The following is a 26066-nucleotide window of genomic DNA, read 5'->3' on the forward strand; positions in this document are numbered from 1 at the left end:
TAACTCTTTACCTTGTGGATCTGCTCACCTTTGAGCTGAATTTGAGAAAAACAAACCTGTACCCCTTGTTTTAGCCACCAGGGTTTCATATCTTTTCTTTAAAGCAGCTTGCTCTATATCCTAACCAGTACAGCAAGAGGTGTATTATTTCCTGAGAAACCCCACCAAGAATCTTCCCCTACCCACTAAATGACTTTGATTTATTAAGACAACTTAAAAGCCAAATTAATGTAATTAACATTTATTTTACATAAAACAATTTCCAGAGAATACATTTAAAAACCATCTAGATACTGATTTTTTAGCATTACAAAAAATTGAGAGGCACAATTGAAGTATTCAAATAAATTGTGAGGGGTGGAGGCGGGGACTATGCTCACTCTCCGTGTTGTTCCTTAGTCACTTAAAGGCTCCGCGTGCAAGAGTCTTTACATGAGGCAGTAGTGCACTTTATTTAGTAGGAATAAATCACATAAAATATATACTTTTATACAGAAAGTGTTATTGTGTTGTCATTTTCAATTACTTATAAAAACTTCATTTGAATTGCACAAAAGTTCTCCTTAAAATTGATAACTCCCGGAAGACAGGGCTTAGAACTATCTGTCTAAATAATTCATTACAAATAATTAGGTTTCCTTTTATCCACAGATTAAAAAAAAATCTATGAAGAATTACATTACTCAAGTGGGACATTTAAAATTTTTTCATAGGAAAATAGGTTTACATGTTTGTCCCTAGTCAGCTAAATCCCCATCACCACCCGGCCAACTTTAAAACAGATCACAGGATGTCCAAAGTTTTAAATCAGAGTACCTATACCACAGTACAGTGTGGATGTGTTTACATTAATTCATTTATGTATGAATCTATTATAGTATCAAATTATCAAAAAGGCACATGGGTACATTCTTCAGAACAGTTTTGACCATTTTAAAAAATCACACATTTATAAGTAGTGATTTCAATCATGTTTAAAAACAAAAATACTAAACAAATTCATTTCCTAATCCAGATGATACAGAATCCATGACACTTCTGCAGGCACTTCACTTTCCATAGAATTTCTTGTTCAGCAGGTATATGAGAAGGTTTACATTCACTTTAACCTTATCAAACATTTTCATTACAGCTACTCCTTCATACTGCATCTGAAGTAAATCCTGAAATTGTAAAAAGCATCATTAAATCTTAGCTTTGGCATTTTGTGTATTTAAAAATATATTAGAAGAATCTGTTGACAAAAGGCAGCTTCAATTGACCTAATCACCTAGATGGGGTCTAACTATGTTGCCCAGGTTGGCCTCAAACTCCTGGCTTAATTGATCTTTCCTCCTCAGCATCCTGAGTAGCCAGGACTACAGGCACATGCCTTGGCACCATGCCATATATGGGGGTTCTAAAACTTTAGTGTACATCAGAATCATCTGGTTTAAAACGCAGTCTAGTTAAAATAAAGGCTGCCTGGGCTCCTCTCCCAGGAATTTCTGATTTTGTAGCTCTCTGGTGGGACCCATTAGTTTGCATTTTAATAAATTCCCAAGTGATTGTGACTTTGATGAAAGAAAATAGCTTTTTAAAATTGATAAGGACTGGGCTGGGCGCAGTGGCTCAAGCCTGTAATCCCAGCACTTTGGGAGGCCGAGGCGGGTGGATCACAAGGTCAAGAGATCGAGACCATCCTGGTCAACATGGTGAAACCCCGTCTCTACTAAAAATACAAAAAATTAGCTGGGCATGGTGGCACGTGCCTGTAATCCCAGCTACTCAGGAGGCTGAGGCAGGAGAATTGCCTGAACCCAGGAGGCGGAGGTTGCAGTGAGCTGAGATCGCGCCATTGCACTCCAGCCTGGGTAACAAGAGCGAAACTCCGTCTCAAAAAAAAAAAAAAAAAAAAAAAAAAAGGAATTGATAAGGGCTGCATGAAAGAAAATGATGGTCATTAAGTTAATGTTAGATATATAATTATAACTTCAATTTTTAATTGAAAATTTCAAAACACAAAGTTCTGGCTAGATGCATGTATATATATATATATATATATATTTTTTTTTTTTTTTTTTTTTTTTTTTGAGACTGAGTCTTGCTCTGTTACCCAGGATAGAGTGCAGTGGCCCGATCACAGCTCACTGCAACCTCTGCCTCCCAGATTCAAGTGATGCTCCTGCCTCAGCCTCCCAGGTAGCTGGGATTACAGGCGTCCACCACCGAGCCCAGCTAATCTTTGTATTTTTAGTAGAGACAGGGTTTCACAATTTTGGCCAGGCTGGTCTCAAACTCCTGACCTCATGATCCACGTGCCTTGGCCTCCCAAAGTGCTGGGATTACAGGCGTGAACCACTGCACCTGGCCTAGATGCATATTCTTTAGAAAGCAGTGTTTTCTGGATGCATGTGATGGCTCATTCCTGTAATCCCAGGAGTTCGAGAGGCTGAGATGGGCAGATCACTTTGAGGTCAAGAGAGTGAGACTAGCCTGGCCAACATGACGAAACGATATCTCTGCTAAAAACACAAACATTAGTTGGGTGTGGTGGTGCACACTATAATCCCAGCTATTCAGGAGGCTTGCTGGAACCTGGGACGTGGAGGTTGCAGTGAGCCAAGATTGCGTCACTGCACTCTAGCCTTGGCAATTGAGAAAGACTGTCTCAAAAATAAATAAATAAATAAATAAATAATCCAAAAAAATAAACATAAAAAGCAGTGTTTTCTAAAGTGAAATGAGCAAGAAAATTCCCTGGAGAGGCAAAAAGAATATTAGAACTCCTATTTATTTTTTTTCTCGCTTTTTGGACATTTAATTTTTGTATATATTTTATAAAGCACATTTTAGAGTACAACAGCAGAAGCATGTATACTTTACAAATAAGTATGTATATAGGGAGAAAAGTGCTCATACTATTTCCTGATGAAGTTGTGTGACCAAAGTTTGGGGACCATTGTACTAAGCAGTGGTTTGTACTTCTTGATCTACACTACTTCTGTTTCTGTACTGAGAACACACCCTCATTCTTAACTTGGACTATCATTCTGTTTTTAACTGCCAGCTTATAAACAAAGGAAATCAACTCTCTTTTAGAAATAAGTAACTGGGTCACACTGCCATATACACGAAACTAAGCTGTAACATTTCATAGTAATACAAGTACAGGAAGCCTTTCCTAATGGAAGATAGCATTCTTGAACTGTCCTGGCACAATATCTAGGTCTCATTTTTTTGTTTCTCGCAAGTCAGCTATAGAAGTCATCTTTGAGAGAACTTTGACTATTGACAGCTTCCTCCTCCACTTCCTCAATTACCTCTAACTCCGCTCAAATAAATCCCTACATGACTCAGATATGCTTCTAGAACTAAAATTCTATAGGGAATTGAAGTCCTTTCATCAATAAAGCTTTTAGCTATTTAGAGTGTAGAGGAGATTCACTTTCCTCTGGGAAATGCAACATCTGTTAAACAAAGTCTCTTGGAAAAGAATTAAACCAATAGAGTTAGATTGAAAAGGAATGGCATATGTAGGGGAAGTAGCTGGGTCCCCAAAGTAGGGAGCAGAGAAAACATGGCTGCACTCATAATTTGAAAAGCAGACCTTAGTTTTAGCTCTGCCGTTTGCTATCTTAAGACCTTGCAACATGACATAACTTCTCTGAAGTTCTGTTTCCTTGTGTGTAAATTGGGGATAATACTGCCAATTGCACTGGGATGCTACTGGGAATGAGACGTGAGATTAAAATATATGCAAACCCTTTGTAAGCTACTCTTGTCTTGCAGGTTCTACTGGAATCCTTTGAGACAGGAAGTGGACTAGAGTGATGAAGCACTTGGATCCCAGCTGCCTCTTTCATAATCAGCTCTCTTGAACCTCAGTTCTTCTTCTAGGAGAGGAAGAAGGCCCACCCTGCAGCACCTGATAAATACCTGACATTGTTTTTATAAGCAGAACATGTATCACATAAGTCATACCTTCCTGTTACATATAAGACCTATAGTTACAGGATATAATTCTATCCCACAGTTTTCTTTAGGAAATGAAGGGAGAATGGGCAGAAGACAACCAAGAGACATAGAGCTGTAATGTTAGAAGGGACTTTCCTTAGTCCTTTCAAACTTTAGTCCTGTTCCCGGTCCTTTACTCACAGTAAAAGCTTCGCCATCACATTTCTCCTTGGCAATTTACACATTCATGCAGTTGACTGAAAGCTGCCTATCGAAACAGAAGTCTGCCTTTACATCTGACAGCTATCAAATGCAGGGCTGGCTCCGTGGGCGTGCAATCTGTGCAGCTGCACAGGGTCCCACTCCTGTGGTTTTATTCTCTTCTGTCATCATCCTAAAATCCCTAATAATTTAGAAACAGGATGCTACATTTTTATTTTGCTCTGATCCCTGCTAATGATGTAGCCAGTTCTGATTATGTGCTACTGACTTGAACAATCCAAGATATATTAGTCACCTGCATATAGCTAAGGATTAACATTTCACAATCCATTATGTGTATAAATGAATGGTATGAACAGCTAATCTTACTGTATACCAAATCCTTAACAGAGGAACAAGTGAAGCTTGGTTTTTGTCCCAGTATGAAGTCTTATGGAATTCCTGCTTTCTCTCTAAACATAATATAAGGTGTCTCCTGGTCGTCTGTGACTCATTGGTCCAGTTGATATTGACTGGCCCTGTATCATTTCCTTCTTGGCAATGCATAATATGTCTTTTACTATTTCTACAGAGGAATCACTAATTAGAAGGTATCACCACAAGCACTTTCTTTTCTCTTCCTTTATTTATCTGTTACTCAAGGTAACTGAAGACCCTAATTAGCTAAATTGTTAAATGGATACATTTAGTGACATTTAAAGTAAGTTAGAAAACAATACTGTTTACTTAATTATGCTTTCCATAAGTACATAACAGCTTTCATCTTATCTTGAAATTCTAATTTACTCCATTATCTCAATGTTCTTATCAAACCCATTCAGCTCCATTTTTCTTTTTAAAATTACAAGGGCTGCCAGAAAAGAAGGGCTCTGGCATGCTCCCATGACGGGGAGGTAATTCCAGTGCCTGGAGCCATGGGCTGAGCAGACAGTGAGGCCAGAATTCATATCACTTTCAGGATCTTCCTGAGATGATTCATGTAAACATAGGCAGAATACCTGGAAACCATTTTATAAGTAGCCTGGGGCCCAGGTAAATAGATGTTATTTCCATTTAAAAAGTGTTACATCAAGGAAGAAAAATTCAATTACTTTTTTTTTTTTTTTTTGAGACGGAGTTTTGCTCTTGTTACCCAGGCTGGAGTGCAATGGCGCGATCTCGGCTCACTGCAACCTCCGCCTCCCGGGTTCAGGCAATTCTCCTGCCTCAGCCTTCTGAGTAGCTGGGATTACAGGCACGTGCCACCATGCCCAGCTAATTTTTTGTATTTTTAGTAGAGACGGGGTTTCACCATGTTGACCAGAATGGTCTCGATCTCTCGACCTCGTGATTCACCCGCCTCGGCCTCCCAAAGTGCTGGGATTACAGGCGTGAGCCACTGTGCCCGGCCCAATTACTTCTTTAATTTGATTTTGTGCTAAAGATAAAGATGTTGGGGGTAGATGAACATTTGTTTGCACTGCCCTCTTTTTTTTTTTCTTTTTTCACAGAAACTGGATTTCTCAGTTTTCATTTATGTGTACTTGGCTTAAATGTGGCTCTTATGAGAAAATAATGATAATTCATATTGCAAACATAATTTTTTAAAAATTTATAGATACCTGTTTTGCATAATGCCTTTCATTCCTGTGATCACAAACATTTAACAAATAGATTTAATAAACTGATGTAAAAACTATTCTAGGGGCCAGGTGTGGTGGCTAATACCTGTAATCCCAGCACTTTTGGAGGCTGAGGCAGGCAGATCACTTGAGCCCAGGAATCTAAGACCATCCTGGGCAACACGGTGAAACTGTGTCTCTACAAAAAATACGAAAATTAGCTAGATATGGTGGTGCATGCCTGTAGTCCCAGCTACTTGAGAGACTGAAGCAGAAGGATCGCTTGAGCCCAGGAGGTTGAGGCTGCTGCAGTGAACCATGACCGTGCCACTGCATTCCAGCCTGGGCGACAGAGTTGTCTCAATGCCCCACTCCTACACCCTTCCTCCACAAAAAAGAAAACCCATTCTAGGAAAGAGGGAGAAATGAGATCATGAAAATTGCAGTCTTTGGCATACATAGTCTTAGAAACACAAGTTTCCAATAAAAGGAAAATTTATAGCATGTATTTAATAGCTCTGGATACTTATACTCTTTGGTCTAAGCTTTAAACAGGAAACATGGCTTAGAGAAACTGACTACTATGGTTTGCCAGCTAGAAGCATGTTAATTTGCAATCATTTGAGAAGTCACAGCTTTTAAACATCATCAACACTTAACAAATACTGGCAAATAAGGCTGGCACTCGTCTTCTGTTGAACTTTATTGTTGTCATGAAGAGGGAGAGCCAGGATAGCAATGTATGATCCATATATAAAATTTATCATCAATGTGGATAAAGAAATCCCAGCAGCTTACCTGAATATTGAGTTGCACCTTTTCCATCTCAACACCAAGGAATTTTGATCTTACATCGAAAATGCCTACATCTTCAGTAGCTATAATATCAAATGTAACATTCTTAAACCTGTGAAGAAAGGAACATTCATATATGTGAAATTACAAATACAGATGTGCTTAACGCTGCAACAAATTAATGGAATCCCAAATAATCATTTTTAGTGAATGGCTAGTTAAGAAAATCCTAAGGCAGTCACCAAAAACCTCACGTCATCTTTCCCCCAATTCTGCTCTCCAAGCACTAGGTTTGATGGCTGTTATTGAGATCTGTAGCTCACAAATTCTGACATAGGTGCTTTATGACAAAAGAAATAGAAGATATGGTCCTTCTCTTAAGGAGCATAAGATAGTTGAAAATATGTGAGTCACAGAACATGAATGTTATTGATCTATAGCCAAATGAGTATTTCAAATGGTAACTTTCATAGAAACTTCAGGCCAGGCATGGTGGCTCATGCCTATAATACCAGCACTTTGGGAGGCTGAGGCAGGTGGATCACTTGAGGTCAGGAGTTTGAGACCAGCTTGGCCACATGGTGAAACTCCGATTCTACTAAAAATACAAAAATTAGCCAGGCATGGTGGCAGGTGCCGTGTAATCCCAGCTACTCGGGAGGCTTAGGCAGGAGGTTGCTTGAACCCGGGAGGCAAAGGTTACAGTGAGCTGAGGTCATGCCAGCTGCATTCCAGCCTGGGTGACAGAGCGAGACTCCACCTCCAATTGAAAAAAAAAAAAGAAACTTCAAAAGAGGAAGAAGCACTTTCTTCTGAATTGGTGTTGTCAAGAGGTTTCAGGAGATAAAGAGAAGCCAGGCTTCAAAGGAAGGCAAGAGTTAAAGAGGAGGTAAATGCCAGTGAGTCTGGCTTCCCTTGAGATTTTAGAACAAGGGAGTGATGGAGCACTGGGCTTATGATCCCTTTAAAATGAGGCAGCACATGGTGCCTGATGTGGGGCCGTGAAGGTGGTTTGTTTTCTCCACCACATTGAATATGCACACTCACAGCATGCTTTGGAAATGGCTCTGACCCAGGGGTTGGCACAGCCTATTTTAAATTGGAGAGGTGCCGTTTTGTGATGGTAGGTAATTCATCCATCAAGACCAAAGGACAGCCTTTTATTCTCATTGCTGTGACTCAGTTCTGGAGGTTCACAAATCCAAACACACTGGACAAGCCACGGAAAAGACAACCACTGATCAACACTACATATGATCGACAGCACCAGATGCTGAGGCCAAGGGAAGAGGAGCCATGAGAATTTGTGTATTCTTCCCTTGTCACCCATCAGTAATCAAGGTTAAGCCTTGCTTGACCAAATGGAGCTCTCTCCAAGGGCACAAGAAATCAAATGGCGTGTGTGTTCTGTGCAGATGGCAGGTCACACTTACTGGTTTGTTTGAAGATCATCTATCCCGAGCAGGACACCCTTCTCGTGCAGTTTTGCTGCAGTGTACTTCACTGGCTTCGCTCTCTTCGCCCCTTTGGGTTCTCCTTTTCCATCTAGTTTAATTGATCTCCGAGCATTTCTGACAGAATAAGAAAAGACCAGACGTTAGGATGGCAAATGCAGATGCCTCTGGAAGCGCAATTACCATACCCAGAGTGACACTGCTCTTGTCATGAGGCCCATACCTGGGCCTCAGAGCACTGAATGTGCACCTTTTTATTTTGTGATAGTAGGTAATTTTGTCCATAGAGTAAAACTTCACTACTAAACTGTTTGAGGGGAAAGGGATTTCCCAAGTGACGGAAGTTTGCATTACAGAGTCACATTTTTAATAAAACTTATTCGATATTCTCAGGCATATTGAACTAAGTGGCTATCTTTAGTCATTTCAGAAGTAGCTTTGGTGCAATAACATGAACTATGTATTCCTACGTAAAGATATTACTAGGACTGTTTTAATCTATTTAACAAACACTATGTGGCCAGCATTGTTCTAAGTGCCTTATAAGTATTACCTCACATTTCCAAAATTCACATTTCCATAGTGCTTTGAAATTAATAAATGCTTTAACTATATACTATATCATGTAGCTCTCATAACCATACTTGTGAGTCTGGTACTGTTTGTTTTTCATGGGGGAGATATTTTTTTTGAAACAGAGTCTTGCTCTGTTGCCCAGTCTTGAGTGCAGTGGCATGATCCTGGCTGCAACCTCCACCTCCCGGATTCAAGTGATTCTCCTGCCTCAACTCTAGCTGGGATTACAGGCACATGCCACTACACCTGGCTAATTTTTGTATTTTTAGTAGAGAAGGAGTTTCACCATGTCAGCCAAGCTGGCAAGGCTGGTACTCTTAATTCCACCTTAACGATGAGAAAACTGAGGCTCACAGTTCACTGAACTGGGCTGAACATTACACAGTATAAGAGAGAATGAGAACCCAAATCCAAATCGACCAACTGTGGATCTTGTGTACAGTGCCTTAAAGTAAATCCCTAACCACCTCATTTCTACTGAAGATAAGCTTGACCAACTTCTTCCTTGCAGAAGGAAGAATATATACACCATATAAATATATAAATTATATACAAATATATATTTAAATTAATAAATTATGTAAAAATATATAAATTATATATACATTTATATAAAATATATACACTATATAAATATATAGTGTATATGTTTTTTATTCCTTCCTATTTATATGTATTTAGTGTATAGTATATATATACTATATACTAATGTATGTATTTAGTGTATAGTATATATACACTATATACTAATGTATATATTTAGCATATTGTATAATTGTAAATGTATGTGCACATTATATAGTGTGTATATATATATATATACATATGTGTGTGTGTGTGTGTGTGTGTGTGTGTGTGTGTGTAGAGAGAGAGGCCCGAAGCAAATTAAATGTGGTTACATCCCTTTATCAAATCTTCTGTGATTTCAGCAATCCAACTAGGTGTTTTGTCCAAGATGTGAAACCAGTTTGTCAAAGAAATGTTTGCACTCCAATGTTCACTGCAGCACTACTCACACAATAGTGAAGTTATAAAGTCAAACCAAGAATCTACTAACAGATGAATGGGTAAAGAAAATGTCATATTCATACACACACACACACACACACACACACACACACACACACACACAGAGGAATACTATTCAGCCTTAAAAGAAAGAAATTCTGTCACTGGGGCAATGTGGATAGAATTGGAGGACATTATAGTAAGTAAAATAGGTCAGGCACAGAAAGGCAAATACTGCATGTTCTCACTTATTTGTAGAATCTAAAAAAGTTGAACTTATAGAAGCAGAATAGAATGGTGGTTACAGAGGCTGGAGGGTGGGGGAAATTGGGAGAGGATGGTCAAAGAACACAAAATCTTAGGAGGAATCTGGTGTTTTTTTGGAATCTATTGCACAGTGTGGTCAATATAGCTAGTAATAGTGTATTGTACATTTGAAAACTGCTAGGAGTAAATTTTAGGTGTTCTCATCACAAAAACTAAGTAGTTGAGGTGATGAATATGTTAATTAATTATTCCACATTGTAATAATAAATGATAACATCACCTTGTACCTCATGAATACATAAAATTATAGTCAATTTGCAATACAATTTAAAAGATCTATGATTAATGCAACAGATTTTTCCATATGGCACCATTTCCTCCTGCCAATTTGATAAGGATTATATAAAAATATTGTTGCATATTTAAATAGGTAATCAAAATTTAACTAGCGTTGATCATAGTCTAGTAGTAAGAATGATTACTAAGCAAAGGATATTCATTAAAAATGTTTGTACCATATATAAAAACCTATAATACTTATGCTAATGGATAATAGCTGCCAAATTTTGACAGTTGTGTCAATAATAATTTTGTAAAACCATTAAACAATTTAAAAACATTCAGCTGTTCTGTACAATTAGTAAATATCTGGCATTATCAATTATACAAAATACATTCCAAAAAAAAGATATTTTAAAAATAATACCATTTAAAAAAATCTTGACTAAAAAAACCAAAAGAAATAATGAAAAGTGCTTCCCCAACTACTAATGCTATTTGCTTAATATACAACAGGTAAGCCACTTTAATTCTAGTGCTGGTGGGGAACTGAAAAGCTTCCGTTTACTCCTGACTTCTTTTTTATTTATTTTATTTTATTTTATTTTATTTTATTTTGAGACGGAGTTTCGCTCTCGTTACCCAGGCTGGAGTGCAATGGTGTGATCTTGGCGCACCACAACCTCCGCCTCCTGGGTTCAGGCAATTCTCCTGCCTCAGCCTCCTGAGTAGCTGGGATTACAGGCATGCATCACCACGCCCACCATGCCCAGCTTGTATTTTTAGTAGAGACGGTCTCTTGACCTCGTGATCCACCCGCCTCAGCCTCCCAAAGTGCTGGGATTACAGGCTTGAGCCACCGCGCCCGGCCCTACTCCTGACTTCTTAGTTCGAAGTGACAAATAATAAAACTGACACTAGTTTTTGGTTATAAGACAGAAAAAAATTTTCTTCCAAACCCAACTCAACAGACTAGAAATGTAGAACTGACATCTCATATAAATCATGACATGACAAAGGAACATGACGTGATTTTAACTTACTTTCTCTTTAAGTTGTCTAAACAAGTCTTTATGTAGGTGTCATAATAATTGATTTGCTCTTCATAAAATGCTGCCTTCTTGTTCAGTGCATTCAGGGTCTGCTGAAGTTTTGCCAATTCAGCTTTTCGAAGCTTACGATAGATTCTTTGATTTCGAATATCCTACAACAAGAAGTAAGGGCTATCATATTTAAGCAGAAGTTTGCTTTATGATTTTGCCAGTTTGGGACAAGAAGAATATCAAGTATAGTAAGTTGCTATTTGTAACTTAACTGGTAGCTTATCTCAGGTACTTCATTTTACTCTCAACACCACAGGGTTCCCATCTTTTTTTTTTTTACTTCAGAATTGAAAAGTGTACATATTTCATGTTAAGAGACTTGTTAGCTAATTTTTCTCTTGATGGAAAAGTAAAAAAGTTATTTTAGAATAATCACACATTTAGTTTAAGGAAAAAGTGTGTGTGTGTGTGTGTGTGTGTGTGTGTGTGTGTGTGTGTTTTGAGACAGAGTTTCGCTCTTGTTGCCCCAGCTGGAGTGCAATGGCATGATCTCAGCTCACCACAACGTCCACCTCCTGGGTTCAAGCGATTCTCCTGCCTCAGCCCTCCCAAGTAATTGGAATTACAGGCATGTGTCACCCACACCCAGCTAATTTTTGTATTTTCAGTAGAAACGGGGTTTCTCCATGTTGGTCAGGCTGGTCTCGAACTCCTGACCTCAGGTTATCCGCCTGCCTTGGCCTCCCAAAGTGCTAGGATTACAGGCGTGAGCCACTGTGCCCGGTGAAAAATTGTGTTTTTTAAAAGGGGCACAAAGCAGCAGAAATGCAATTTCTTCAGACTTTTGTTTTGTTTTTTGAGACAGAGTCTCATTCTGTTACCCAGGCTGGAATACAGTGGTCTGATCTCTGCAACCTTTGTTTCCAGGCTCAAGCGATTCTCCTGCCTCAGCCTCCTGAGTATCTGGGGCTGCAGGCCTGTGCCACCATGCCTGGCTAATTTTTGTATTTTTAGTCGAGATGGGGTCTCACCATATTGGCCAAGCTGGTCTTGAACTCCTGACCTCAAGTGATCCCACTGCCTTGGCCTCCCAAAGTGCTGGGATTACAGGGATGAGCCATTGTACCCAACCTCTTCAGACTATTTTGAATATTCCTCTTTGAATAGTACTTTAAACTGAAAAGGTTTACACATAATTGTTGAATTCATTTTTGAAATAAGAAATGAACAAACTTTTTCATCTGACAAATATTTCTCAAGGTTTGAAAAAAACAACACTGGGCTGTCAAGATGGAGTGAAAAGATTCAACATTGATAACTATTACTTGGATTTAAATAGAATTCCTAGAACATTAAGTTGCATAAGCTGCTTATAGCTTACAAGAACTATGCTAAATTTAAACTTGCAGATAAGTTTTTTTGGCAGTTCTAATTGGTAAGTTATTAAAATGTTTGACTCAAGAAAATGGTGCCTGTTTAATATTATTTCGCTTTTGTAGACAAATTAAAAATCATTCCCCTAGGAATTCAAAGAAATACTCACATACACATACACTCCCCCCACAACTTTCCCATGCCTTTAAGTAAAAATTCTTCATTAAATAGAATATTTAGAATAGAATATTCTTTGTTAAATAGAATTCTTCATTAAATAGAAATTCTTCATATAATCTTCATTAAATAGAATATCATGCCTTCATGATAGCCTTTTTCTTTTTTAAAGCAAAAGCATATATTTCTCTACCCCATATTCCCAAAGAGAAATACTTCTACCCCAAACCTAAAGACATGCTATTTCCCTTGACTCACTTGGGCTAGAAGGAATAAGCCTACTGCTAGAATTGAATATAACTTTCTATAGAGTAACAAAGCTGAGTGCATTTCCCTCCCAGAAGGTGAGAAAATTTATTTCTTTTCTGGTCATTTAACTGCCTTTAACCTCTGGATCTGTATTAATTTGCATGTTTGAATAAAAAGAATGAAATAGCCTTCTAACCCAAATATATACTTCCTTATCCTTGACAAACAGATCTCAGCCACATCCTGTGATGTTTCATTGCACTAAGTTGAGATCCTTTGCTCAGGAAGTTTCTCAAGTGTAAAAATATGGGTTAAGAAAACAGAACCTTGAACAGAGAATCGCTTGAATGGCATTTAGGCTAAACTGCTTAAAGACAAATTCTCAGGGACACAGAATTCCATCTCAATGGCAGGTTCTAAGAGCAACTGAGCTATATGACAACTAATATCTCAGGTGAAAACTCTTCCAAGAGTTATTTTAAAAACTAGCTTAAAGGTACAGACCAAACTTGTCAAGTACATTTTTGAGTATTTCTGATTGGTTTCAACCCTCTTAATGATTTCAAAGTGTTGTGATTATTCTCTCTTAAAAGTCATCAACTGCTTTGAAACTTTAAAAATCTGTAACATTGAAGACTGCATGAACCACAGCATATGCAACTATGAATCCCTCATGCCACCTCACAGAGTGCCCAGCACTTGACTGATGATTAGCAAATGTCTGCTAATTGAGGAAGAAAGAATACTGTTTCCAAAAACCTTGGCAATCTCATTGAGAATGTCTTGGTATTTATTTTTGGATGACACATGTCCAGTCTGTTCCAATGTCCGAAGATTCCTTTGGATTTTCCTCTTCTTCTGCTCAAGAGGTAGCTGTGCATCTTCAATCATAGACTGGCTATGCTTCATTTCTTCTGGAGTCCTGGAATCTATCTTTGCACGGCTCACCATGTCCGAGGCATGATCTACCTCCTGAAAAGAGAATATCAAGATGCTGATTTTTCTCTGATCCCCTAAGCTCACATTTCAGAAGCTGCACAATGCAAGTTAATGTCAAAATGAAAGAAGTCCTCCAGCCAAAGTTCCATGACTAGAACCAGAACATGTTCTTCCTGAGTTTTGAAGTAGGTCTTTGAAAGGAATTACTTCATCTTTTTGATAGCAAGCCTTATTTTGGGAGAAATTATAAATAGCTACTTTGTTGCCAGGGTGACAAATCACCATAATAATGCACATATTTGAATGGGTTGTAATTCCCCAGATAAAAGGATTTCAATTCCTGGACAGTCTATCTGAGGAAAATAAACTAGATTATCTATTGAAATGTGGCTATGAGAACCCTGAATGTTCAGAACACCAACTATATTCCCACGCATCAGCTATGTTTACGGAGAATCCTAAACGAAACCAACAGTAAGGCAGTCATAAAGCTTTATTCTTATAAGGCAATCACAAACCAGCAACTCTGAAAAACCTGCGAAGTTTCTTTGAGTCAAAAGGAATAAGAATATTCTAGCACATTGTAAGTTTCCAAACAACGAGAAAATGAATGAATGAATGAATAGAGTATTATTTGAATAGCTGGTTCAAGGAAACAGTAATAAAAAGAGAATATTGATCTTCCCATTTTATCATACTAGACAATTGACTGACCCAATAGATGAAGTCAAAGTAAGGAAATGACCATTAGTTAGCACAGCAATGTTAGACATAGGACGTACAGGTCAACACAATGGGCACAGGAATATTATTACCAGGTTAGCAGTAAATAACAAAAGCAGCATCCAGCATTGTTGAGCACGGAATGTGCGCAGATACGAATGTATCCACTTAACATGTTTTAACTCACTTAATCCTGCCTGTAAACTGGGTACTATGGCTATTCCCATGTTACAGTTGAGAAAACTGTGGCACAGAAATGTTTCTAAGTGCCCAGAGTTGCACACCCATGAGGTGTAGACGTATACTTGATCTCAGAAGTCTGTGTTCTTGGTCACTTATACATGACACATTTAGGGAAAAATGAAAAATAGCAGTAAAAGTCTTTTACACTAACCTAGTATAATATTCTACCCACATTGTTTAAAACATATTCACACATTAACAAGCATGTGATTTGAAGTTTTTACATTTTTTATTAAAACCCTTGGGCTCAAGTGATCTATACATCTCAGCCTCCCAAAGTCCCAAAGTACTGGGATTACAGATGTGAGCCACCATGCCCAGCCTTTTTTATATGTGTATATATATATATATATATATATATATATATATATATATATTTTTTTTTTTTTTTTTTTTTTTTTTTTTTTTTTTTGAGACAGAGTCTCACTCTGTTGCCAGGTGCCAGGCTGGAGTGGAGTGGTGCGATCTTGGCTCACTGCAACCTCCGCAGCCTGGGTTCAACCAATTCTCCTGCCTCAGCCTACTGAGTAGCTGGGACTGCAGGTGCACACCACCACGCCCAGCTAAGTTTTCTATTTTCAGTAGATATGGGATTTCACCATGTTGGCCAGGATGGTCTTGATCTCTTGACCTCATGATCTGCCCACCTCAGCCTCCCAAAGTGCTGGGATTACAGGTGTGAGCCACCGTGCCCAGACTTTTTTATATTAAAAACCATTAAAAGGATTCCTTCGCAATCAATTAAATTAAGAATGATCCAGGAAAATTCTGTGTAGCTCTGCTAATAAGTAATTAATTAAATAATTAACTTTTGTTTCAGGAGTGGCAATTATTGGTACTAAAATTAGCAACCTTGAATATATTTTACGATGAACGACACATTTTCAAAGATGCTAATAAAAAGCTAAAGGCAAGATGGTTGTGAAACCTTACTTACACTAACAAAAAGATGCTGTGTGCTTCAGTGGACTCGACATGTGCTTCTGAAGCATTTGGAAAACATCTTTAACGTGTGAGATGCTTCTTCATTTCCAGTTAGTAAATACATAAAATGTGAAAGGTCCCCACCCCAGCATTGAGCCCAAAGCATAATGCCCTGGTCACTTGGCAATCAGCTGGGCCCAGTGGAGACTGAGGGGCGGGCCAGGGCTCTAGCCAGATCCCCCAAAAGGAAGCAGGTGCTCCCACTTCCAAACCTTAGTTGGGGTGGTGGTGGTGGGGGCAGCTCCTGGGCCTGGGGTCTTCTCTGCCCTACCCCCTTGTCCTGGGTAGGCCCCTGCCTTTTTTTCAGCTGTCCCTCCTTGAGCCCCTGTGGCACTGGCTTGGGTGGCAGAGTCCACTTGCTTCGGGGACCCCAGGAGGTGTCCCCTGGCTCCCTGGACTGTTTGTGGGTCTGGGGGTGGGGGGAGGGAGAAGGGCCAGGAAGGGGGTGCAGGGGAGGAAACTCCTCACCAGGAGAGCCAAAGACAGGATTGTATTTTACCCCAGGAGCCACCTCTGTCCCCCACTTGCCTTGCCATTCATCCCCACCCCTCCCCTTGAGTGGCCTGCTGCTTTTTCTTTCTCTTCCTCCCCTGCCCTGCCCTGAGCTGCATGGTTCTCCCGCCCCGGGAAGCCAGGAAGGAATCTGAATGGAGAATCACTGACCACCAGAGAAGAATGACTGTGGGGTCCTCCCCTGCCAACTCCCCTTCCCTGGCTGCCCACTAACCCACACCTCTTTCACACAGAACAGGCTGCCCACCTTGTCCATGTGAAGTGCCAATGCCCTCCCTACCCTGGGCTGAGCCCTTACTCCTCCCTGGGCCCCCAAGTGAGATGGCACATTTAACTACTGTAAGGAGAGGAACAGCATTGGCAAATGTGAACCATGAGAATATCAGTGATACTGATGAGAAGAAACTAAATGCCCTTGTAACAGCACTAAAAAAAAAGAAAAAAAGTGAAAGGTATTTTTCAACATACTTCAGCTAGAACTCTCTAAACTGACTTATTTGCCCATCTACTATGTGATAAAGTTTATGATGAACATTTCCAGGCTTTGAAAAATCCAGAACTATCTTCCTAGTTAAAGGCAAAAGTATATTTGGCATTAATTTGGTGCCATATTTTCTTTTTCATTCCCATTGATACTTTATACAGGTTTATATATGGCTGAACTCAGCCCACTACAGTGATAGATAAAATTCTTTACTTCTGGACCATGTCAGATACAGTTTCTCTGAGATAATAAACATTTGGCATAAAGATTTGTTAAGGAAACCAACTCTTGTCTATTATTATTTTACACATAAAGACAAATTACCTGTTGTGCAGTTGCTGGTGTCTCTAAGATTTCTGCCAGTGTGTTCCCAGGCTGGTTCCGGATCACATCAATTATCAGTTTTTTGGTCCTTAACAAAACAGAGAAAGAGACAGACTTTCAGACAGCAGTCCTTCTGCACAAAAATCTGCTTCCCCTAAGGGAGCGCACAAACACATACAATACTGAAGCTTCAGGGACAGTATCTTACAATAAAACATTCTTGCAGATATTCAGCAGGTCTGCTGTAAGGCTCCTGAAAGTTTATGAATGCTTGATAATCACCATCTGGGCTGTATGTGCTTGATGCTGCAGGATTATACTGTCAGTATCATGGGCACAGGTGTGTCACAAGATTTCTTCTTTAAATCCTTTTCCTTCTTTTTTAGACGGAGACGACTTTTTGGTGGGCAGGAGGAACATGCGCTGTGGATGTGGCCTGCCATTGCAGAGTGCAGGAATGATATCTAATATTCTCCCTTCCTGACTTTAACAGGACTCAGACTTCTGAGCCAGTTTCATACCTCATAAGCTTTTAGGAGCCAGACCAACTGTTACCCTTCCTGCTATCAGAAAGTTATAAAGAGTCTGAAGACCAGTGGGAGCAAAAATCCACGGTGGGCTGTTGGAGGCTTGGGCTGTTAGCTGACATAGCAGCTTGGAAGATGGTGTTCAAGGGCCTGAGCAACTTACAAATAGGGTTAGGTCCTCACCTTCAGGTTAAAGAGAATAGAAGAGCTTCTCAGTAAATAGTAAAGAGCTGGAAAATTCTTCTGAAAGTATGAATACCATATGTTTTTTCATAGGCGTTCTTTATGGCAATTGGCCACCCCTTCCTAGTGAGGGATCAGGTTATGTACTTATGTAAAAAGGTTTTCACATGAAAGCTAAATGGTCACGTTTGCTCACTTTTACATAAGGTGGAAACAGTATTATTGGAAATGGCTTTCTTTCTAAAAAGAAAAAATGGGCCAGGTGCAATGGCTCACTCCTGTAATCCCAGAACTTTGGGAGGCTGAGGCGGGTGGATCACCTGAGGTCTGGAGTTCCACAGCAGCCTGGCCAACATGGTGAAACCCCGTCTCTACTACGAATACAAAAATTAGCTGGGCATGGTGACACGTGCCTGTAATTCCAGCTGCTCAGGAGGCTGAGGTGTGAGAATTCCTAAAACCTGGGAGGCAGAAGTTGCAGTAAGCTGAAATCTTGCCACTGCACTCCAGCCTGGGGGACAGAGTAAGACTCCGTCTCATAAATAAATAAATAGAAAAGAAAAAATAAAATGCAGACAAAACGTTGTTTAAATTATACACACACTGGTCTAATCAATGCCTGAAGTTTCAGTTTTACTGTAGTCCCATTACTGCATTTAACTTTAGTTCTTTCAAAGTCATTGCATGTTATCACTCAATGACTAATTTTTCTTCCTAAACTCTAGCAGGAAATGTTCACATAACATAAAATTTTCAATTTTTTTTTTTTTGATGGAGTCTCTCTCTGTTGCCCAGGCTGGAATGTAGTGGCGTGAACTTGGCTCATTGCAACCTCTGACTCCCGGGTTCAAACAACTCTCCTGCCTCAGCCTCCTAAGTAGCTGGGATTATAGGCACATACCACCACACCAGGCTAATTTTTGTATTTTTCACCATACAAAGATGGGGTTTCACCATGTTGGCCAGGCTGGTCTTGAACTCCTGACCTCAAGTGATAGAGATGGGGTTTCACCATGTTGAGATGGGGTTTCACCATGGGTTTTGAACTCCTGACCTCAAGTGATCCGCCCGTCTCAGCCTCCCAAAGTGCTGGGATTACAGGTGTGAACCACCATGCCTGGCCAAATTTTCACATTTTGAAGCATATGGGCAACTACTCCCAAATGACAGAGGAAACCCTCCAAATTAATTACAAATATATTACTTTTGAAAATAGGGTAACATCCAATAAACCATTTGTAAACATCATTTTTCTCATTTCCTATTTATCAGAAGTCTGTGGGAAAAGAATAATCACAATATGTCTTCCTTTCCTCCCTTCCCCTAGCCTTTGGAGGACCATTTCCTCTGGCCCCATGACCCTTTGCTGCTGGGGATTTACAGGCTGTCTGGGAATGCACTAATTACAGACACGTGGGGGATGGCACAGTTCCTAAAGCGGCTGTGGCTGAGAAAGCCATATATCCTTTCCTTCCTACACACCTCCTTCCTCCAGCCATCATCATCAATGTAAACAGGAACACTGAGCTAAAAATAAAAGCTTTAGATGATTAAAAAATGTAAATATAGTAACTTTCTTATTTGAAATAATATTCTCAGAACTGATTGTGATATACAATTATAGGGAACGTCTGGTTCTTTAGAGGAGCTGTGTAATAACCAAATGACTGGTCACTAAAACATGCCCACCAAAGACAAAGAATGTTTATTTGCTCCGGAGTTGCTGGAGGACAAACTGCTTGTACACCTACTTCTCTTGGGCTTCTACCTCCTACCGGGCCTGTGGAGTTCATTGCCAAAGTTCTACCTCAGACATAAGTAACCATCTGGTGCCATGAAAGGGAACTCACCTCCCTCCCATTAGAGTGTGTCTGGTGCTTAAGGACAATGGGTAAGGACAGATTTAAAGCCAAATCTATCTTGGCTTGGGCTCTTGTTGCATATTAGCTGTGTGGATTTGTGAAAGTTATATAATCCCTGTAGGTTTGTTTTTTTTTTCATTTACAAAACAGGAATGTCTCAGGACTGACGCAAGGATTGGATGAAAAGATCTAAAGCGTTCTGTGAGGTCTGGCACATGGTAAGCACTCACGTGGCCATTAAAGCTGTGCTGGCCACGATGGCAGCCACTGGCCACAGGTGGCACTTAAGCACTTGAGATATGGCTAGTACAAGCTGAGATGTGCTGTGAGTGTGAGACACACACTGGAGTTTGAGGATGTTCTATGAAACAAAGAATATATAATATCTCATCCATTTTTAAAATTTATTACATATTGAAATATTTTGGGATATATTGGGTTAAATAAAATATATGACTAGAATTAATTTCATCTATTTCTTTTAAAATAAGCCTTCTAGAAAACCTAAAATTACATGTAGCTCATATTACATTTCTTTTGGGAAGTATAATATTGGTGCATTCCATTCACAAACAGGACCTCACTCTGAGAGGCCTGCCTTCCAGGGACACCTAGTCATGGTGTCTGGTTAGTCATAGGACTGTGGCCTGGAGGGAGACCTTTGAAAAACAATCCAATCCTTGATTGAACAAATGTGGCAACTAAGACCTAAGAGACTAGAGCTGCAGAAACAGGTCCAATTTCCTTTCCACATCAGCAGCCCCTCAAAAACCTACACAGAAAAGTTAAGACTGTGTCCTTCTATCCTCTCTTCTACCATCTTTCCTTTTCCCAACTGGAACCCCTCAGTCCCTTAAAGCTCCTCACAATGGCATCTGCAGAGAGCTCACAGTCCTGCTCACATTCCAGTTGCCAATGACCTTAATATGCATCCCCCTTTCCCACCCCAGTCCAAATACAACATTCTGGATACGGTCTGACCAGCATAATCAACTGCTTAGAGCATTGGCGCCAGGGCTCTTCCAACAATATGTAAGATAGGTTGATGCAAACCACAGGTCTTACCCTTCCGAATGAGGAGGTATCTAATTTTGAAAAAGGATGAAGGAAAAAAAGAAGAAATACACCAGGGAGTTTATTCATCATAACTGCTCAAACCCCACTGTAGATAAATGAGCCCATATGGCCCCTGTAAGCTGGTGTGGCCCCTTGGGTTTGGGCACTCCATTCACATGGCAGCTATTATTACCAGCAGCATTCCTGAGGCTCCCTCTCTGTCATCTGCTTATAGTGTGGCCGAGGTTGAAAAGGAATTAGTGTTTGTGGAAGTGAAGGAATATTTTCAATATTTAAATTTTTAACAGCATAATTTACATTATTAGCTCCAGACCTCAAATACCAACTTAGCTGTTTAGTGCTCTTGCTAGTTTGGACCAAAAACCAAGAAAATCTTTCAGCTGGGATCATGGATACCTAAACTTAATCATGTGATAGGAAATTCTTAAGAGATGACAACTTAAGCACTCAAGCAGCTAAGTATGATTAAAAACCACAAATATTGCCTTCTACTTAAACACGCATACTTTTGTGGGAAACCAAGCTTAATAAAGGCCATAAGGATCACATATTTTAAATTGAATCATAAGTTAAAATGAAAGGTTTACAATTGCATTGTTCTAAATAATTTAGATGGTATTAATCATAATTTCATGTGATCATCATAGCCCTTCCTTTCCCTTCTCTCCTACATTACACAGGAGAAAACCGATGGCTAGGCAACTTGCTGCGCTCCGTGGCTAATAAGCAATAGATTGAGGCTATAACCCTATTTCATCCCAAGGCTCCTCGACTAGGCTTTAGGACTCCTTTACCAGGCTTTTTTTTTTTTTTTTTTTTCCCAATATCCCTGTGCTTGGTAGTATTAGAAAAACAGCAATAGCCCAAACTGAGGTTCTCTATTCCATAAACATACACAAGGGAAAGAGAAATAAATGTTTCTTCCGACTTCAATATGTGCCCTTTGTCCCTCCTCTTTGGCCTGGAAAGATGCTCCAGCCTCCGTTACTCAGTACCTACTTGGCTATAATCTCATTATTTATTCTAGGATTCCTAAGAATGCAAAGAACAATGACCTAGCCCTCTACAAGTTGTAAATCTTTATGCTCAAGGGTGTAGGCCCTGGAGTTTAAAACCATCTGGGTTTGAATCTCTGCTCCACTTAGTAACTGCATTACCCAGGAAAAGGTTTACATCTGTTCTGTGCCTAGTTTCCTCATCTGTAAAATATTGATAAAAACCTCCACTCTTTTGGGGTTGCTGAGAATATTACCTAAGTATTTTATATACATATGTATATATATATACATATATATGCACACATTATTCTTTTTCTCTCTTTACAGATTGTATGTCCCTTTTTCAAAATGTTTGGGCCCAAAAGTGTTTCAGATTTTGGAATATTTGTATCATATACTTACTGGTTCAGCTTCCTAAATCTGAAAATTCAAAACACTCCAACAAGCATTTCCTTTGAGCACTGTCAGTTCTCAAAAGGTTTGGAATTTTGGAGTGCTTTGTATTTGGTATTGTGTATGCACATGTGCACATGCACACACACACACAAACACACACACACACACACAGAGTATATAAAAACTGTCCCTGGTCCATGGTAAGCACTACATAGGTGTTTGCTATTATTATCTTCATTCTCATCTAGTAAGTAAGAATTATGAGACTAGCACGGAATTAAATTTACAAGCATAATGATTAACAATGCCTCAAATTCTGCTACTGTGGGGGCCCCAATGAAGATGAGTTACTCATGACTGGAAAGCTAGTGACACTGTAATTCAACATAAGGGCATTTCTGAAAGAACACAACCTGTTTAACAAACAAGCAGAATAGTTTTTTAGACAGAGAAAAGCTAGGTATTTTCGTCTCAATTGCTCTGCATTTCCTGTCCACTTCATAACTTATAAAAGTCACTGTCTGATTTTAGTGAGATTTGGTTCTCTAATTAATCTCAAGAACTATATCTTATGCTTGAGGTACACATTTGGTTTATTAGCTTGGAAAAGAATCATCCTCAGCAGAGGGTTCAAATCAGTATTTTAAAGGAGTGATCCCCAGCCTTTTTGGCACCAGGGACTGGTTTTGTGGAAGTCAATTTTTCCATGTACCGGGGGTAGGAGATGGTCTCAGGAGGATGATTCAGGTGCATTACATGTATTGTGTACTTTATTTCTATTATTATTGCATTGTAATATATAATGAAGTAATTATATAACTCACCATAATACAGAATAAGTGGGAGTCCTGAGCTTGTTTTTCTACAACTAGACAGTCTGATCTGACGGTGACGGGAGACAGCGACAGATCATCAGGCATTAGATTCTCATAAGGAACGTGCAACCTGGAACCCTCGCACGTGCAGTTCACAACAGGGCTCACACTCCTATGAGAACCTAATGCTGCCACTGATCTGACAGGAGGCGGAGCTCAGGTGTTAATGCCAACAATGGAGAACAGCTGTAAACACTGATGAGCTTCACCTGCTCCCCTCCTGCTATGCAGCCTGGTTCCTAACAGGCCAAGGACTGATACTGGTACTTTTAGACTTTAGTTTCCTTGCCTCAAAGACGACGACTCAGTTTTCAAGTTTCCTGTCAATTCTGTACTTTGTAATTACCTGTTAGTATCAAGATTTTTCAAATATGTATTTTAAAGGAAATATATTTAGAAGTAGGGCTTGTCTAAAAATCATAGAGCTAAGTCTATTGAATCTTTTGAGCAAAACCCAAATTTCACTTTTGGGGATGGCTAGCTAGTCGGTATTGATTTCAAATTGTTAACCTACATGGATCACTGAACTGCTTAGTAAAGTAGTCGGCCAATAGTAAGATCTCATGGTATGCCCAGAGGAAGGCCTTTGAGCATAGAAGACTTAGGTCCTCTATTAAAACACTGGCATTAAGCTTTTTTTTTACATACATAGAAAAGTTGATCCTAAAATTCACATATAACTGCAAGAGACCCATTCAACCGCAAGACCAAAACAATCTTGCAAAAGAAGAAAGAAGTTGGAGGACTTCCCTATTTCAAAACTCACTACAAAGCTACAGTGATCAATACGGTATGACACTAGTACAATGACAGACATGTAAGTGAATGAGGTGGAATTGAAAATCCAGAATAAAGCCATACACATGGGTCAATTGGTTTTTGACAAGGGTGCCTAGACTATTCCATGGAGAAAGAATAGTCTCTTCAACAAATGGTTCTAGGACAACTGGACATCCATATGCAAAAGAATGAAGGTGGACACCTGTCTCACATCACACACAACAATTAAAAAGGGTTGATAGCTCTAACTGTAAAAGCTAAAACTACAGACCCTTGGAAGAAAACACTGGAGTAAATCTCACAAGTAACAACAACAAGAACAGATAAATCGGACTTCATCAAAATAAAAAAAATTGTTGCAGAAAAGGACATTATCAAGAAAGTAAAAAGATAACCCACAGAAGGGGCAAAAATATTTACAAATCATTTTACATATCAAAATATTTGATAAGGGTTCAGTGTCCAGAGTATATAAACAACTCTTTAAACTGAGGAACAAAACCACAATTTTAAAATGGGCAAAGGATTTAAATAGACATTTCTCAAAAAAAACAAATACATATATAGACAAGGGGGTGACAAACATGGAAGGATCTGCAATGTCACTGGTCATTGGAAAAGTACAAAGCAGAACCACAGTGAGATATTACTTCATACACACTAGGATGGCTATTATTTAAAAAAAAAAAAGTCGGGGCAGGTTCTGGGCACAGTGGCTCACGCCTGTAATCCCAGCACTTTGGGTGACTAAGACAGGAAGATTACTTGAGCTCAGGAGTTTGAGACCAGCTTGGGTGACCTGTTGAGACCTCATCTCTATTTAAAATAAATAGCCAAGTGTCATGGTAGGTTCCTGTAGTCCCAGCTACTGGGGAAGTTAAGGTAAGAGGATCCCTTGAACCTGGGAAATCAAGGCTGCAGTGAGCTATGACTTACCACTGCACTCCAGCCTGGGTGACAGAGTGAGACCCTGTCATTCATTCATTCACATGTACATACATACATATATAAATAGAAAAAAATGTTGGCAAGGATGTGGGAAAATTGGTAATCTCATACCTTGTTGAGGGAACGTAAAATGGTACAGCCACTGTGGAAAAGAGTTTGACAGTTCCTCAAAAACACTGAATTACCATATGACTCAGCAATTCTCCTCCCAGGTATATACCCAAAAGAACTGAAAACAGGTGTTCAAACAAAATGCTGTGGCCTGGCGCAGTGGCTCATGCCTGTAATCCCAGCCCCTTGGGAGGCAGAGATGGGCAGATCACCTGAGGTTGGGAGTTTGAAAACAGACTGACCAACATGGAAAAACCCCATCTCTACTAAAAATACAGAATTAGCTGAGTGTGGTGGTACACGCCTGTAATCCCAGCTACTCGGGAGGCTGAGACAGGAGAAGCTCTTGAACCCAAGAGGCGGAGGTTGTGGTGAGCTGAGATCACGCCATTGCACTCCATCCTGGGCAACAAGAGCGAGACTCTGTCTCAAAAACAAAACAAAAAACAATGAAACAAACAAAAAATCCTGTACACAAATTTACACAGCAGCACTATTTACAATAGCCAAAAGGTGGAAACAGCCCAAAGGTCCAGCTAATGAATGAATAAACAAAATGTCATATATCCAGAGAATGGAATATTATATTCAGCTGTAAAAAGAAACGAAGTACAGATAGATGCTACAACAGGGATGAATCTTGAACCTTATACCAAGTAAAAGAAGCCAGACACAAAAGATCACAAATTATGATTCAATTTATATGAAATATCTAAGATAGGTAAAAGTTCAAAGAGATAAGAGCGTAGACTAATAGTTGCTAGGGCCTGGGTAGCAGTGGGAAATGGGGAGTGACTACTTAACGGGAACAGGGTTCACGTCTGATAAAAATATTCTGGAACTAGACAACAGTGATGGTTGCACACTGCGAATGTACTAAATGCATGTACACTTTAAAATGTTAAGTTTTATGTGTATTTTACCACAATAAAAAATAAACCCTCTGCTGGCTCTACATAGTGTGGTGATTAAAGTAGTAGGTGAGTGTTTGTTTTCAACTCTGGGTACTGGGAGAGAGCCCCACAAGGGCAGAGGCTGGTTAGCGGGTAAGGCAAACAGGACAATGTCCCAGGTTTCCCAGGCTAAGACACATTGCTTCCAGATATGCCTGACTTTGA

At 39.5% G+C, this 26066-nt stretch overlaps 1 protein-coding gene across 1 annotated transcript in view; it reads right to left on the reverse strand.

The window, feature by feature from the left end:
- Window positions 1–225: 225 nt before the first annotated feature.
- Window positions 226–26066, reverse strand: part of IQGAP2 (IQ motif containing GTPase activating protein 2) — a 310698-nt gene continuing 284857 nt past the window's right edge. Inside the window, exons 31-36 of the mRNA XM_039477508.2 lie at window positions 17192–17279; window positions 13741–13953; window positions 11182–11342; window positions 7988–8125; window positions 6558–6666; window positions 226–1163 (exon numbers count right to left, since the gene is read on the reverse strand). Coding sequence (XP_039333442.2) covers window positions 1050–1163; window positions 6558–6666; window positions 7988–8125; window positions 11182–11342; window positions 13741–13953; window positions 17192–17279 — 823 coding nt within the window. The 3' untranslated portion in view covers window positions 226–1049. The remainder of the gene's footprint in view (window positions 1164–6557; window positions 6667–7987; window positions 8126–11181; window positions 11343–13740; window positions 13954–17191; window positions 17280–26066) is intronic.

This window comes from Saimiri boliviensis, chromosome 1 (assembly GCF_048565385.1).
Source record: "Saimiri boliviensis isolate mSaiBol1 chromosome 1, mSaiBol1.pri, whole genome shotgun sequence".
NCBI lineage: Eukaryota > Metazoa > Chordata > Mammalia > Primates > Cebidae > Saimiri > Saimiri boliviensis.